A 13,321-nucleotide genomic window follows, 5' to 3' on the forward strand; every position below is an offset into this window, starting at 1 on the left:
AAAAATGAGTTTAAAATTTCTAGTTGGAAAAACAACTAAGTAGTTCGAGTTTGTGATAGATTTGTGTTGTTTTTTTCTAATGGTAATTAGTTTTATTGTGTTTAATTTTATGTTAAAGTGGTTTGGGAAAGGCTAATCGACATGTGTTAGAACTAAAATGTATTGGTGGTGTATGATATTATCGCAATTCATCGTTAAATCGTTTTTTTAAATTGAATTTTAAATCTTGTACGAGCAAGTTGAAATAAAAGTCTTGTTTTCAAGTTGTTCCGCCGTCTCGTCAAATAAATTAATTAAATATCGATTAATCGTTTTAAACATTTTATTTAAAGAGAAATGTTCATTTAAAATAGAATAATGTTAAAGGCTTCTAATAATAAAACTCTTCTTAAAACATAAAGAGTTTTAAACGTCTACAAAAGTTAGCAACTGTAAAGTTTAATTTTTTTGTTTTCAGACAATCGTTTTAATTTGAACTATAACGGACAATAAACTTTTTAAACTGCATGTAAAAACATTGTTGTTTTTCGTTCGTCCTTGTAAAAATACTTGTATGAGGTTATTAAAACTTGTTTTCGAGTGTATAATCGGTTAATAAAGTGAAATGTCTTAAATTTATTAAACTTAATTTAATTTTATATTTAACAACAATGTTATGTTCAAACTTTGAACTGTAATATTTACAGTGTTTGACAATGACCTTGTTAATTGCTTGTAACAAACTTTATTGGCATGTTTTTTGTTGTTTTAAATCTAACCGTACTTATAAAAAAACATTTTTAACGAGGTCATTTGAGCTATTTAATGTCTTACCCGGTATTTAAAACCTAAAAATAAAAAAAAATGTTTAAAATTTGTTAGAATATTAAAGTTTTTAAAATCAGTACTAGTTCACTGGCTTTATATTTTTACGAAAAGAAGTTTAAACTTTTGAGACGCATGTAATTGCTTGTTTTGTCAACTAACTCGTGTAAAATGTGAAATGTTTTTTATGTTAAATCTTGTAGAGAATTACTTCGTATTAATTGGAGCCACAAATGTTTTTCAATTCTTTTGAAACATAACAGGCTTTAAAGTTGAAATATAAATAAACTAATTGACTAATGTTGTGGCTAACTAATAGCATATAAGTTTGTAAATTTAATTTTTTTTAAATGTTTTAACTTGTTTTTAAAATTGAAATCAAGTAATGTTACGTACATTCTATTTGGACTATTGCACGAACGGCTCGAGAAACGAATCGGCGAGGAGCGGTACGAGGAGACCGAGCTTTATGTACGAGGAGATATACGGAGAGACGGATCAGAGGATTCTGTAGCGCCAACAGACCGGTAAGGTGAGGCCAGGAGACGGAATCCGTAGCGCCAACAGACCGGTAAGGTGAGGCTAGGAGACGGAATCCGTAGCGCCAACAGACCAGTAAGGTGAGGCCAGGAGACGGAATCCGTAGCGCCAACAGACCGTTAGGTGAGGCCAGAAGACGGATTCCGTAGCGCCAACAGACCGGTAAGGTGAGGTTAGGAGACGGAATCCGTAACGCCAACAGACCGGTAAGGTGAGGTTAGGAGACGGAATCCGTAGCGCCAACAGACCGGTAAGGTGAGGCTAGGAGACGGAATCCGTAGCGCCAACAGACCGGTAAGGTGAGGCCAGGAGACGGATTCCGTAGCGCCAACAGACCGGTAAGGTGAGGCTAGGAGACGGATCAGCATAAACCGGTCAAACGACTTGGAGATGTACAAGGGTGGAGCGAGTTCCAGTAGCGAAGAAATTTTTTTATACTTTCTACATTTGTCTGTCATATTGTAAAACCATATCATACTTTTATTAATTTTGTGTATTTTAAACTTATTTATAGAATTTTGCAAAGTAAAGTAATGCTTTTTATACTAATGAAATAAAAGTCGGCGGTCGTTTTTTGTTCATTTTGCTATATAGGGAGTTTTAAGCATTCTTACAAGTGTTAATGAATAAAAATTATTGTTTTTTTTTTCGGAAAACCAAGAATAAATTCTTAAAGTACGAAGGTAAGAAAGGGAAATGTGCCGCTTACGCGGTAATTGTCTCTTTTTTATTTTCTTCTTTTCTCTCAAGCGAGTATAAATTAAGAATATCGCGTGTAATTTAGACTTTTAGTTTCTACTCCGTTGCAGCAGACTGAAGTCAGTGCAGCTTTTCGCTGCACTTAAGTTTTAATGGTTTCAATCTTGTTGTCGAGTTGATTTCGATTTTAGAAAACTTTTTGAGTTTGGTTTAAACATTTAGTTTTTAGTTTCTTTGATTCGAGTATTGTCGTCTTTTAAAAGAATTGATAATTTGATTTATTAGTGTAATGTTGTGCAGTATTTTATCATCTTTTCGTTTCACAAATTCATTGTAAATGTAATCATTATCACAGATTCGAACTAAGTTTAAATTAGTATAAGTAACTGATTTATTAAACCTTTAGTAAATAGTAAGTAAGTCATATTAGTTTATTTAAGTCAACTATAATTTAAGCGTTATCTTGGGGACTTCTATTATACAAGTTAGAGCGCATGTTGCGTTATAAATCAGGCCAAACAGTGTATAAGTACAACCCGTTGATAGCGACAGGGGCCAAATTTCGAATTTGAAACATGTTCGGGGCTGCAGTTTTAGTTTTAGTCAGACATTAAAATTATTTAGTCTTAATCAGTCTTATAGTAGAGTCTAAGTTATATATGCGTATAATATAGGGCTTATTATTAAAATATAAAATTGCATTTTTTGTCTTAATGAACTCACTATTTGTCTAACTAAATATTAATTTTATATTTAGTAATTTAACTTCTTAATTATCACCTACTAGCACGAAAAAAACAAGCTTAGATTGTAATTTTAGGTCATTTATTCAATTGTCCTTATTAATTTCGTTTTATAACTTAAATATACTCCTTACCTAATGTTTAATAACTTGATAAAACTTGAGTATTTGTTATAAAAAACTAAAATTAATAAAAAAATAATTCACTTGTATTATAAAAAATTAGGTTAGCTCTAATAACTAATGTTTAAGCTTTTCGAAAAGCTGTTTATTTTTCAAACAGGGCCACATTTTGAGACAAGAAGTTTAACCTAAGTAACTAACTTAAGTACTTCAAAATTAAAATTCATAAAGGCTAATTAAAGTGTATAGTATTAGTAAGTATTGTTACCATTACTGTTATTGTGATTACATAAGTACTTAAATACTTGGCTAGAAGACTTAAAAGAATTTAAACTTTGTTAAATTTGTGGCTATTACCTAAACTAGCTTTAGACTTGCAATAAAAAAGTTTAAAGCTAGATAGATTTTCAATAAAAACAACTAGTTTGAAGTATACTAACTCTTTGAAATGCTCTTGCCGACCCCTGATCTACCTATATGAAATCTCAGTTTAAATGTAAAATTTCAAGCTACTTATATGACTAATTTGGAATTTTGTACTTGTATGACGTAAGACAAAATTAAAATAAATGTTACAATGCGTTGAAAAAACAACAAACTTTATTTATAAAGAATAGCTTTACATTAGACTTTTACTTACAATAACTTCATTAGCAACTGTTTACATATACAAAAGTAAGTAAATTAGTAAATAAAATTTACTCATATAAACGCCATTAAGCTACAAAGAAACCTATCCTTGTTATTTAAAGCTGTAATGAGGAAATAAAAGTTTTTCGCCGGTCTTTGGAAGCAATCGATTCCGCATTTGTTCGTACAAATTACCAGCTGCTTAAATAACCATTTTAGAATAAACAGAAGATGGTGGTGCCGAAATATACCTTCTTGAAACCTGGCAAGACGTGTGTATCTTTTCTTGTTTGAATTCCACCAAGACAAGACTTTAGCTTCGCAGATAAGTTTTCTTCAGCCAAAAAAGCCTTAATTCCTGTCTCAATTTCCTGATCAACTGAATCTTGTTGCTCACTTTCGTGAGTGTTTGCACTTTTTTCCGATTTAAATGTAAAATAGAACGACAACATTTTTTTGGGAACATCATTTGTAGGTATTTGAGATTTAGGTTTATCAGGCGGTACTAGAGGAACTTGACCACTCTCATGACAACTATGATCTTTAACTTGTGATTTCAGTAGCCTTACAACCGTCTGTTTGAGATTAACAGGGAAAAGTTCAAGTTGATACCGTAGATAAACAGCTGTTATGAGTAAAAACAAGTCGTTATCATGAAGGTTTGTTCGTGTGCTGTTATGAGTAGTATAAAACCTTCTTTCGAAAGCCTCTTCTATGTTTTCTGCTAGGGTTACCAAGGTTGTATAACTAATTTGATCTAGACCTTGTGGCTTTATGATTAAAATATTTTTTTAGTACTGCTGCATGCGGGATTACACTTGACAGCAATGCGTTGTTTTTACTACACTTCTGCATTACTATATAAAAAAAGTTCGAGCAGTTCATTAATGATGCTAACATTCATCAGCTGTAAGAATATTTTTGGGTTTAAATTTGTTGTTAGCCACGTAGTTCTGGACACTTATTTTTAATTTTTCTAGTCTTTTCAGTATAAGGTAGATTGAGTTTCACATTGTTTCAACATCTTGCACAAGTAGCAAGGCTTTTTGCATTGACACTAATGATCCTATAGTGACCTGGATTTTTTTTTACTTTCTCGCACGCTGTAGACTGTAGAAGAATGGTTAATGGTCAACAGTTTGACGGGCTTTAGCCATAAACACACTTATGTTATTTTCTGAAAACAGTGAATTTTTAATAATCAGTTGAAGCGTGTGATTGAAACAGGGTGCAGAAGACGATTCTAAGAACAATAAACTAGCCTTTATGTTAAATAAACTGTTGAGCAAAATTTTTTGTTGAACTATTGCTGCCTCTTAAAGTTTCAGTAACCAAATTTTAAATGTACTGTATTTGTAGAGTTTTAACATTATTTAATATAATTAAATGAGGTTCCAGTTCTTTTTAAAAAATTAGAATTCGGCCGGTTCCGGACCCAGGCAAAAAATGCCCGGTTTCGGGCGGGTACGGATCTGGATCTTGGATTCGGTAGATTACTATTTAAAATATAATGGTTAAAAGATTTCTTCTAGTTTATAACGGTGTTATTTTTGAGTAATGTTGTCAGTTCTTTTATCTAGAAAAGTTGGCTTGCTTAACCGAAACTAGTTATTAAGAAAAAATAATTATTTGCATACATCGTTAAAAGTATATGATAAAATATTTTTAGCTTTAATTCTATTATTTTAAATATTTGTTTTTTCAAACTGATTTAAAACATTTCTTGAGCTTCAAATAATCATAAAACATCTTCAAACTACGTCTAAATTATATTATTTTAAGACATTACTAAATATAGTTTTACTTATATTTAAAATATTGCTGGTTGAAATTAATTTTAAGTGCATCAGTTTTTGAAATCAGTCATATCTAATATATATCAAAACAATTTTTTTCAAATTTTAGAATACATACTAAATATATAATTAAATTTTCTTTAGCGCGACCGCTTAAATTCTGTGATAAATCTTGAGTTACAGTAGACTATCTCTTTTAATAGTTTTTTTTTAATCTTTTTTCATTACTATCATGTTCTTTTTTAATTGACCACTCTAACAGAATCATTATTCTTTTCAGTTTATTTTTCTTATATATGACTAAAATCTTTTTAATTCTTTTTGATACGAATATTTTTAGCAACTATGAATTTTAACTTTATACAAGTATTTTTCTTCATTTTTTTACGTTCATAATGTTTTTTTATTGGACTTTAAGATACATTTTTTAATTTTAAATGTCCAAGTAATTTTTTTATATTTCTTCTTGAAAAAAAAACTTAAAAAGAACATGTTGCAGTTAAATGTGTTATGTAAATGCACAATGACTTAAAACAAGTATAATCTATTATATAGTATACAGTACACTACGATGCACTCGGTATCGGTAGTATAAAATGAAAGTTTTATAGAAAAGTTTACAACGTGGAGAAATAAACAATAAGGTAGATAAAAGTTAACTTCTTAAAAGTTATTTAACTTAAATTTATTAAATTCGAAAATTTAGTTATATTTTAAAGGTTAATGGATAGAGTCAAATGTTTGCGCTTACAATAACATTTAGAATTTAATCGCTTTTTAGAAACAATTTTAACAATTACAAAAACAGTTTTGTCTCTTTTGAATAAAATATTAGTTAAAAGTATTTTTATGAGCTGATATTTTTACTTAAAACAAAGGTAAAACAAAATAATTAAATTGTTTTTATACTAATTTGGATCTTGAATTCTGCTTTACTCTGAGGAATGGCTCTTCTTTCATATCCTCTTTGATAACTTGTAGATTTTTCTTGAAAGATGTTTAAATTTCTCGAAGAAGTTAAAAAATTGCTGCACAGATTAACAACTCGTTCATTATCAGCTGAGGTATCATCATCAAACAAACCAAGAGGAACTAGTTCTTCAACAGGATACAAGATATGACGATTCATTGCATTTAATGCAGAGGTTGCAAAAAAAATCAGTAGTTTTGTAATTTTAAAGTGTGTTTATTAAACCCAAGTCTTTGTCACGAACTGCTGAAGCCACAGTAAAATTGATCCAATGGGTAAAGTAGCTTCTCTGTCAGTTATCATGCTTTTAAGATACTGCAACTCAGTTTGCTTAATGTTTTTCTTCTTGAAATAGAAAAGGGTCTTCAAACTTTTTCATATCTTAATTTCAATATTTCTAAAAAGGCATGGTTTTTTAAAAGTCTATTATTTCGCTTTTATGCCTTTTGCTATAGACTGTCAATTTTCTTGTACTTTCTGAAACTCATTTTATAACCAATAATAATTTTCAAGACCAATACCAGACTTTTCACAATAAACTGTGACTGTTTTATAAACAATTTTGACAGCTCTTAATTTCTCAGTATATTTGTACTTTAACCTTTTTTTTAGATATTAGTTATCTCCTATTTGATTCATAACAAAGTAGTACTTGCAAATAAGTTAGCAGTCTAAAATTTGTTATACTTAAACAAATGTACCTTGTAACTTACCACACAAAAGCTAGTTTGTATTCTGTGTGAAACTCATCTTTAAACACTAACAAAAAGTAAAAATATCTTCTAAAAATTATATTATAAAACATGAACAAAACAGAAATTATAATTTAATTTTAGATGAAACATCTAGTCCTGGACAAGACGTTAAAAGTTATCCGTGGTGTGCGACTCCATAACGGAAAGGTTCTTTGTACACCAGGTCCCAGAACCAAATATTTTGAGAGTCTTTTTTTGTGGTTTAATAGACTATAAACTGTTTCTGAGATGCTTGAGTAAAAGCTAATTATAACGAGTTTGGTAAACATTAAAATAGATAATTTTTTAAGTTGTTGAACCAGTTCAACACTTCATATAAAATTTTCAATTGCTTTAAATTCCTTTTTTACCTTATAGTTAATCTTGTCTAAACTTGTTTTAGCAAGTTTACTAATATAAGTTTTATTCTGAATAATTCATTTTACAGCTTTGTTTGTTAAGGAATTGTGGTTTATCAACCTTTAAAGTAATGTAACACTGTTTAGGAACTTTAACTTGTAACTTTTTTTTTTATAACTATATCTTTTGCTTTAATAATATTTTTTTGGTAAAGTTATTTTCTGATTTATCTATGTAGATGTAAGTAATGTTTTCTTAAAATCTTTTTTTCATTTATCTGGACTAATTTTATATAAGTTGTAAAGTTTATGTGCAAAAATAAAAAAATCTTTGTAGCCCTTATTTCCTTTTTGTCATTGTTAACTTTTTGGATATAAGAGTTTTTATACTAACATAATTATTTTTAACTCGAGAAGATCGTTTTCTAATTTATTTAAGAGTTTATCCTCGGGAGCGCGTTTTTTTGTTGGAAATAAACTGTCATAATCTGAAATTTAGCTTATCTTTCTTCAATTTAAATGGAATGCTTAAATGTAAATTTTAAATATCAGTTTTGCTAATTTTTCTTACATTTTAATTACTGTTTATTGGTATGCAGTTTGATGAATAACTGAAGTTTATAATATGTATATATTTATAAAAATACTGTACGGTTTTTTGTAATAACATTGTTTTTCTACTTATTAAATAGGATACTAATAAGATAGAGACATAAAATTTATTTATGTTGTATATATTATTCAAGATAAATCATTAGAAAAATTGTGTTTAGAATTTTGTTAAGTATGTGTTTAATTTACTATAACGTAAAAGCTAATTTCTATAAAATTTTGTATCGATGTTTTTAATCTTCACTACAGTAAATAAGTACGTTGATGAAGAACGCTTTTTATATACTAAAACCGCTGCACAAGATATATTTAGTTTTTGTGCTAAAATTTTACATATGTAAACATTTTTTATTATATTGGTGCACGACAATAAATACTCTTACAACAAAAATTGTATTATTCCTGTGTTATTATGAATAATTTGTTTTATTAAATGTTCTGCAACTTTTTTTTAAACTACTTTATTGTTAACTATGTCTACAGAAATATTCTTTTTATTTATTTCCAATTTAATTTTTTGAGATATGGCTAATAGAAGTTTTAAACTTGATAAAATATGGCTAATTTTATAAAAAAAAATTTTTAATTTATAATACTTTAAAAAAAAGAATGTTTTTTATTGTCATTATCTTTTCACTTAGATTTTTTTTGCTAAATTGTGATGTGGCCCTTAAACATTTTATAACTGTTTTAACTGTTGTTGTTTCAATTTTTATATTACCATATAGTATCTAAAGTTTGTTTTTTAATGCTCAATAATTAAGAAATAAGGCATTTAATATAATAAAAGTAATAACATTTTTATACATCAACACGGTTTAATGTTTTAATAAGGTATGCAAACTGTTTTAGCTTCGGTAAAAAAACTTCTTGAATCTGATAAACCTTCTCTACCAATACCACTCATTTTCATTCCTCCAAAAGGCATGTGTAAATCACGAATAAGCCAAGAGTTAACCCATACTGTTCCTACTTCTAACTGGCTGGCAACACGATTAGCTCTTTGCAAATTTTCTGTGTAAACAGATGAGCACAAGCCATATTCAACTGCATTTGACCTCCTGACAACCTAAAGGTGTTGTTTTATATGATATTAGCCAAATAAAAAATTCTTATAAAAGAAAAAAAAAAGTCAAATTAAGATATAGAAATAACCCTTTTCTGAAACACATCTTGTCTAACAACTAATAAGCTAGTGTTTATGAACTAACAAATTAAAAAAAAAATTAAAAATTCTAATAAACTTAAGTTATGTATTAAATCAGGAAAAACTTATAAAAAACATTTGTTAGCAACAAAAATATTACTTAGAAAAAGTTATAAGCTTATAATCTCAAAAATTAATAGTAACAATTTCAAAAAATGTGCAATGTAAAAAGTATTCAGTTTAAGCAGGTACCTGGGTAATAGATAACTTAAACAATATTTTATCTTTATTTTAGAGTAGGGGTAGGCAACGTACGGCCCGTCAATGTTTACAAAGTTATGTGGTTAAAATTTAAATACTAGATAAGGAGTTTGAAAACTGTATCCCGCAAGCCATAGTTGTTGGTGAGGAGCAAAAAAAGGTCTTACCGATAACTGATAGGTTTTTCGTATACCAGGTCCTAGGACAAAATATTTTTAGCGCATTTTTTGTCGTTCAATAAACCATCACGTTAGGCGTAGGTAATGGTTGTTTTGAAAGTAGATATTCGGAGGTTTGAAGTAAAGAAAATAATTCTTTCAAAATTAATTGGAAAATTGAGTAATCTTTGTAAATTAAATAAAATTGAAATGCTCTGGCCAGTCAAGGACTAGATTTTTCCACATTTTGCTCGTAGACTGAAAACGTTGATCACACCTACTTTTAATAAAGTAAAAAGAAATGGTAAAAATGGTTTCTATCTTTTAAAAATATATTTGATTTCTTAAATCTCTTAAACTTATAAAATTTGTTTAGCTTTTTTATTTTAGTCACTACAATCTGTTAAGAATATTTTAAATTTTTAAATCAGTATTTATTTTGGCCATCATCATCAAGGTTGAGATATTTCGCGCCATCAACAATAACTAATGAACACAATAACCACACGATGCTGTTTTTGATAGTCTTGTGGTAAAGTTTTTTATTTATTATTAATTATTCAAAATATATTTTACATTAATTTTTATACAGCAGATGTTTTGTAATATTTTTGGTTTCCAAAGTAGTATTATAAAATAAGTAAACGTAAAAAATTTATCACTAATTTATACTAAACTTTCAATATATAACATCTATATTAATATTTATAACTTTTCTGATATGTAAATAACTTAATATTGAAGTAATATACTAGTCAACATTAAAAAAAAAGTTACAAATAAATTGTTTCAACTCTGTTGACCTTATATTCTTAAATTTTTTTAATGTACTTTTGAAATTGTAAGAAATAAGCGTTTTATGATCAACTGCGTACTATAAGTTACTAAACTTGTTTTGTTTTTTAAGCTTAAATAATTATTTTGAAATAAGCATATGATTTTATTGAACAATAAAATTAGTTATCGCTTGAACTTTAAAAATAAGTATGGTACGATTAGAACTTTGTTTATGTGGTAAAATTTTATGAAAAAAAAAGTTTTTACCTTTTGATTAAAACTAACTAAATTGCTGCTTTGTTTTCTATTTAGTTTTTAGAGTATGTTATTAAAATGTATAAAAATTTTAAATACAAATTATTTTATCAAGTTAGGGTTCTAAATTTAACACGATAATTCTCTTAAAACTTTATGTACTTATATTTCAGTTTGACCTATATTTAACACGTATAATACTACTAATTAGTAGTTATATAAGGTTACATGATAATAAAATTTCCGCCAATTCAAATTCCAACAATTCAAATTCTTAAAAGATATTTAAGAGACTATATCTCAAAAAACCATATATGTTTTGAAAAATAATAAAAAAAACGTATGTAGGTCTTATTAAAACCTACAAGCCAATTTTACCTTTTTTGAAGTATGTTAAATAATTTTTGAGGTATTTAAAATTTATTAGAAAATACTACATTTAAAAAATAGTTTTAGCCATATCTTAAAATAATAATTGAAATTTTGCAAAATGAAAAAAATCATTGGAGATGTTACTTAGACCTACAAACTTATTTTTTATTTATTTTATATACAGAATACTTTTTTTGAGTTGTGGTCCTTCAAAAAAGAGAAATTGAATTGTCGGAATTAAAACTTTCGTGCACCCGTTTATAAAAGTTTAGTAATAACATCTAGTTTGTACTTTCGATCTAAAATAGTACATTAAAATAAGCTAATATTAATTGTCTAAACTCTTAATATACTAATTAAAAATCATTAGAGTTTGACTGTATAGGTTATCCATAATTTACAATAAATATTTTACTGTATAGCAAGAAAGTTAAAATTATTACGTTAAAATTATTAAATTATAAAAAAAACTTGATAGTTTTTATGCTCTAGTTTTTAAACCTAGACTCTTATGATCGTTTTGATATTAAAAGGCTAAAACTTTTAAAAAACTAACTGATATAAACATAAAAGCTATATACAAACTACATTTACATGTCGTTCGTTGCCAAAATAGTTAATATCTATTAACACAAACTATTAAAGTTTTACTTTACGTTTGTAGTAATATTTCTAAACATATTTACATATTTATACTTGTAAAAATATAGTTTTGTAGTTAAATCTGAAATTTATTATTATTCAATTTTTAAACTGAAATTGTTTAAACTATAGATAAAAATACTTACTTCGTTTTCGTTTTTGAATGGAGTAACGCAAACAACTGGACCAAAAATTTCTTCTTTCATGCATGGATGGTTATCATCTAACCCAGATATTATAGTTGGTTGTATAAAATATCCCATGCTTATATCATTTGCTAAAACTAATTCATCAACACCATCTCCGCACCATAGTTTTGCTCCTGAGTCACGAGCCATTGATATATACTTCTTTACTTTATCATAATGCTGTTTGCTTACTAGCGCACCACAGTTCGTAGAACAATCGTCTACTGCCCCAACTTTCAACTCACGAACTTTTTTAGTATATTGAGAGATAAAACTGTCAAATATATTTTCATGCACGAAAATTCTACTAGTACACAAGCAAACTTCACCTTGGTTTGTAAAAGCTGACTTAACGAGTATTGGTAAACTTTTTTCTAAGTTAACATCTTCAAATAAAATCGCAGAATTTTTACCACCTAATTCTAATGATAACTTTTTACAATATTCAGAAGATGATGCTATTATGTGTTTTCCGACAGTTGTACTACCAGTGAACGAAACTAGTGGAACGTTTTTGTGCTTGACTAAAGCATCCCCTGCTTTTTTTCCTGATCCAAAAACAATATTGACAACTCCTGCTGGTAATGATGATGCTTTTAGGACTTTGCATAATAACCAGGCTGTCGCACTTGTAACTTCCGAAGGTTTTGCAACGCATGTATTTCCAAATGCAATTGCCGGCGCGATTTTCCATGTCAATAGATATAATGGTAAATTCCACGGACTTATAAGACCAGCAACTCCAACAGGCATTCGATCAACATAGTTAAGAGCGACTCCACTAGCAAATGGAATATCGTTCAGCTTTGTACAAGTACTTGTGCTGTGTAAAATTGCACTTGCAAAAAATCTAAAGTTGTACACTGCTCTTGGTATATCAACATTCTTTGCTAGTAACACTGGTTTTCCTTGGTCTTGTGCTTCTACACCAGCGAACTCGTCTAGTCTTTCTTCAATCAAGTCTGCAATGTTGTTTAAAATACTTGCACGATATTTAGGACTAGATGTAGACCATTTTTGAAATGCAGATTTTGCTGAGACAACAGCCTTGTTTACATCGGCTGCTTCACTGTCAGGAACTTTAGCATTTAGCTTAGTAGTTGAAGGATTGAAGCTATCAATAAAATCTTTATTGATTGGGTCTGTGAATTCATTGTTTATGAAGTTTTTAATATTAAAAACCATTTTAGTTTATAAAATAATCTGTTTACAATAACAATTTTTAATGCTCACTTTTGAGTTTTAATCTTTATTTAAAAATCATATACTTCACTTGCTATTTTTTCGATTTTTATAAAAACATAACAATATGTGAAATTAATTTATCGTGAAATACGTACTAATCTTTTAAAAATCAATTATGCTAGATATGTGAATAAATTAAGGTGGTAGATACTTAAAATAGAATAGAGGACACAAACATTTTTATATATATTTTATTAGTTATTCAACATGAGTTTTCACCTGCCAACTTATTTTCACTGTATAAGCAAAACATTTACAGGAAAACGG

At 28.1% G+C, this 13,321-nt stretch overlaps 1 protein-coding gene across 1 annotated transcript; it reads right to left on the reverse strand.

Moving 5' to 3' along the window:
- Positions 1 to 8,490: 8,490 nt before the first annotated feature.
- LOC145849797 (2-aminomuconic semialdehyde dehydrogenase-like) lies at positions 8,491 to 13,008 on the reverse strand. The gene is made up of 2 exons (XM_082954855.1): positions 11,768 to 13,008; positions 8,491 to 9,078 (listed from the first exon to the last, which is right to left on the reverse strand). The coding sequence occupies exons 1-2, from the start codon at positions 12,992 to 12,994 to the stop codon at positions 8,836 to 8,838; spliced, it is 1,470 nt and encodes a 489-aa protein (XP_082810981.1). The 5' UTR covers positions 12,995 to 13,008; the 3' UTR covers positions 8,491 to 8,835.
- Between the last annotated feature and the right edge of the window lie 313 nt (positions 13,009 to 13,321).

This window comes from Thalia democratica, chromosome 2, assembly GCF_965202585.1.
Source record: "Thalia democratica chromosome 2, ktThaDemo2.hap1.1, whole genome shotgun sequence".
Taxonomy (NCBI): domain Eukaryota; kingdom Metazoa; phylum Chordata; class Thaliacea; order Salpida; family Salpidae; genus Thalia; species Thalia democratica.

Bases quoted from the DNA above. Each gene is read 5' to 3' on its own strand.
- LOC145849797 (XM_082954855.1), bottom strand. From the start codon at position 12,994: ATGGTTTTTAATATTAAAAACTTCATAAACAATGAATTCACAGACCCA. The intron at 9,079-11,767 runs GTAAGTATTTTT...CAACACCTTTAG, and splicing joins CATTCAAAAACGAAAACGAA to GTTGTCAGGAGGTCAAATGC.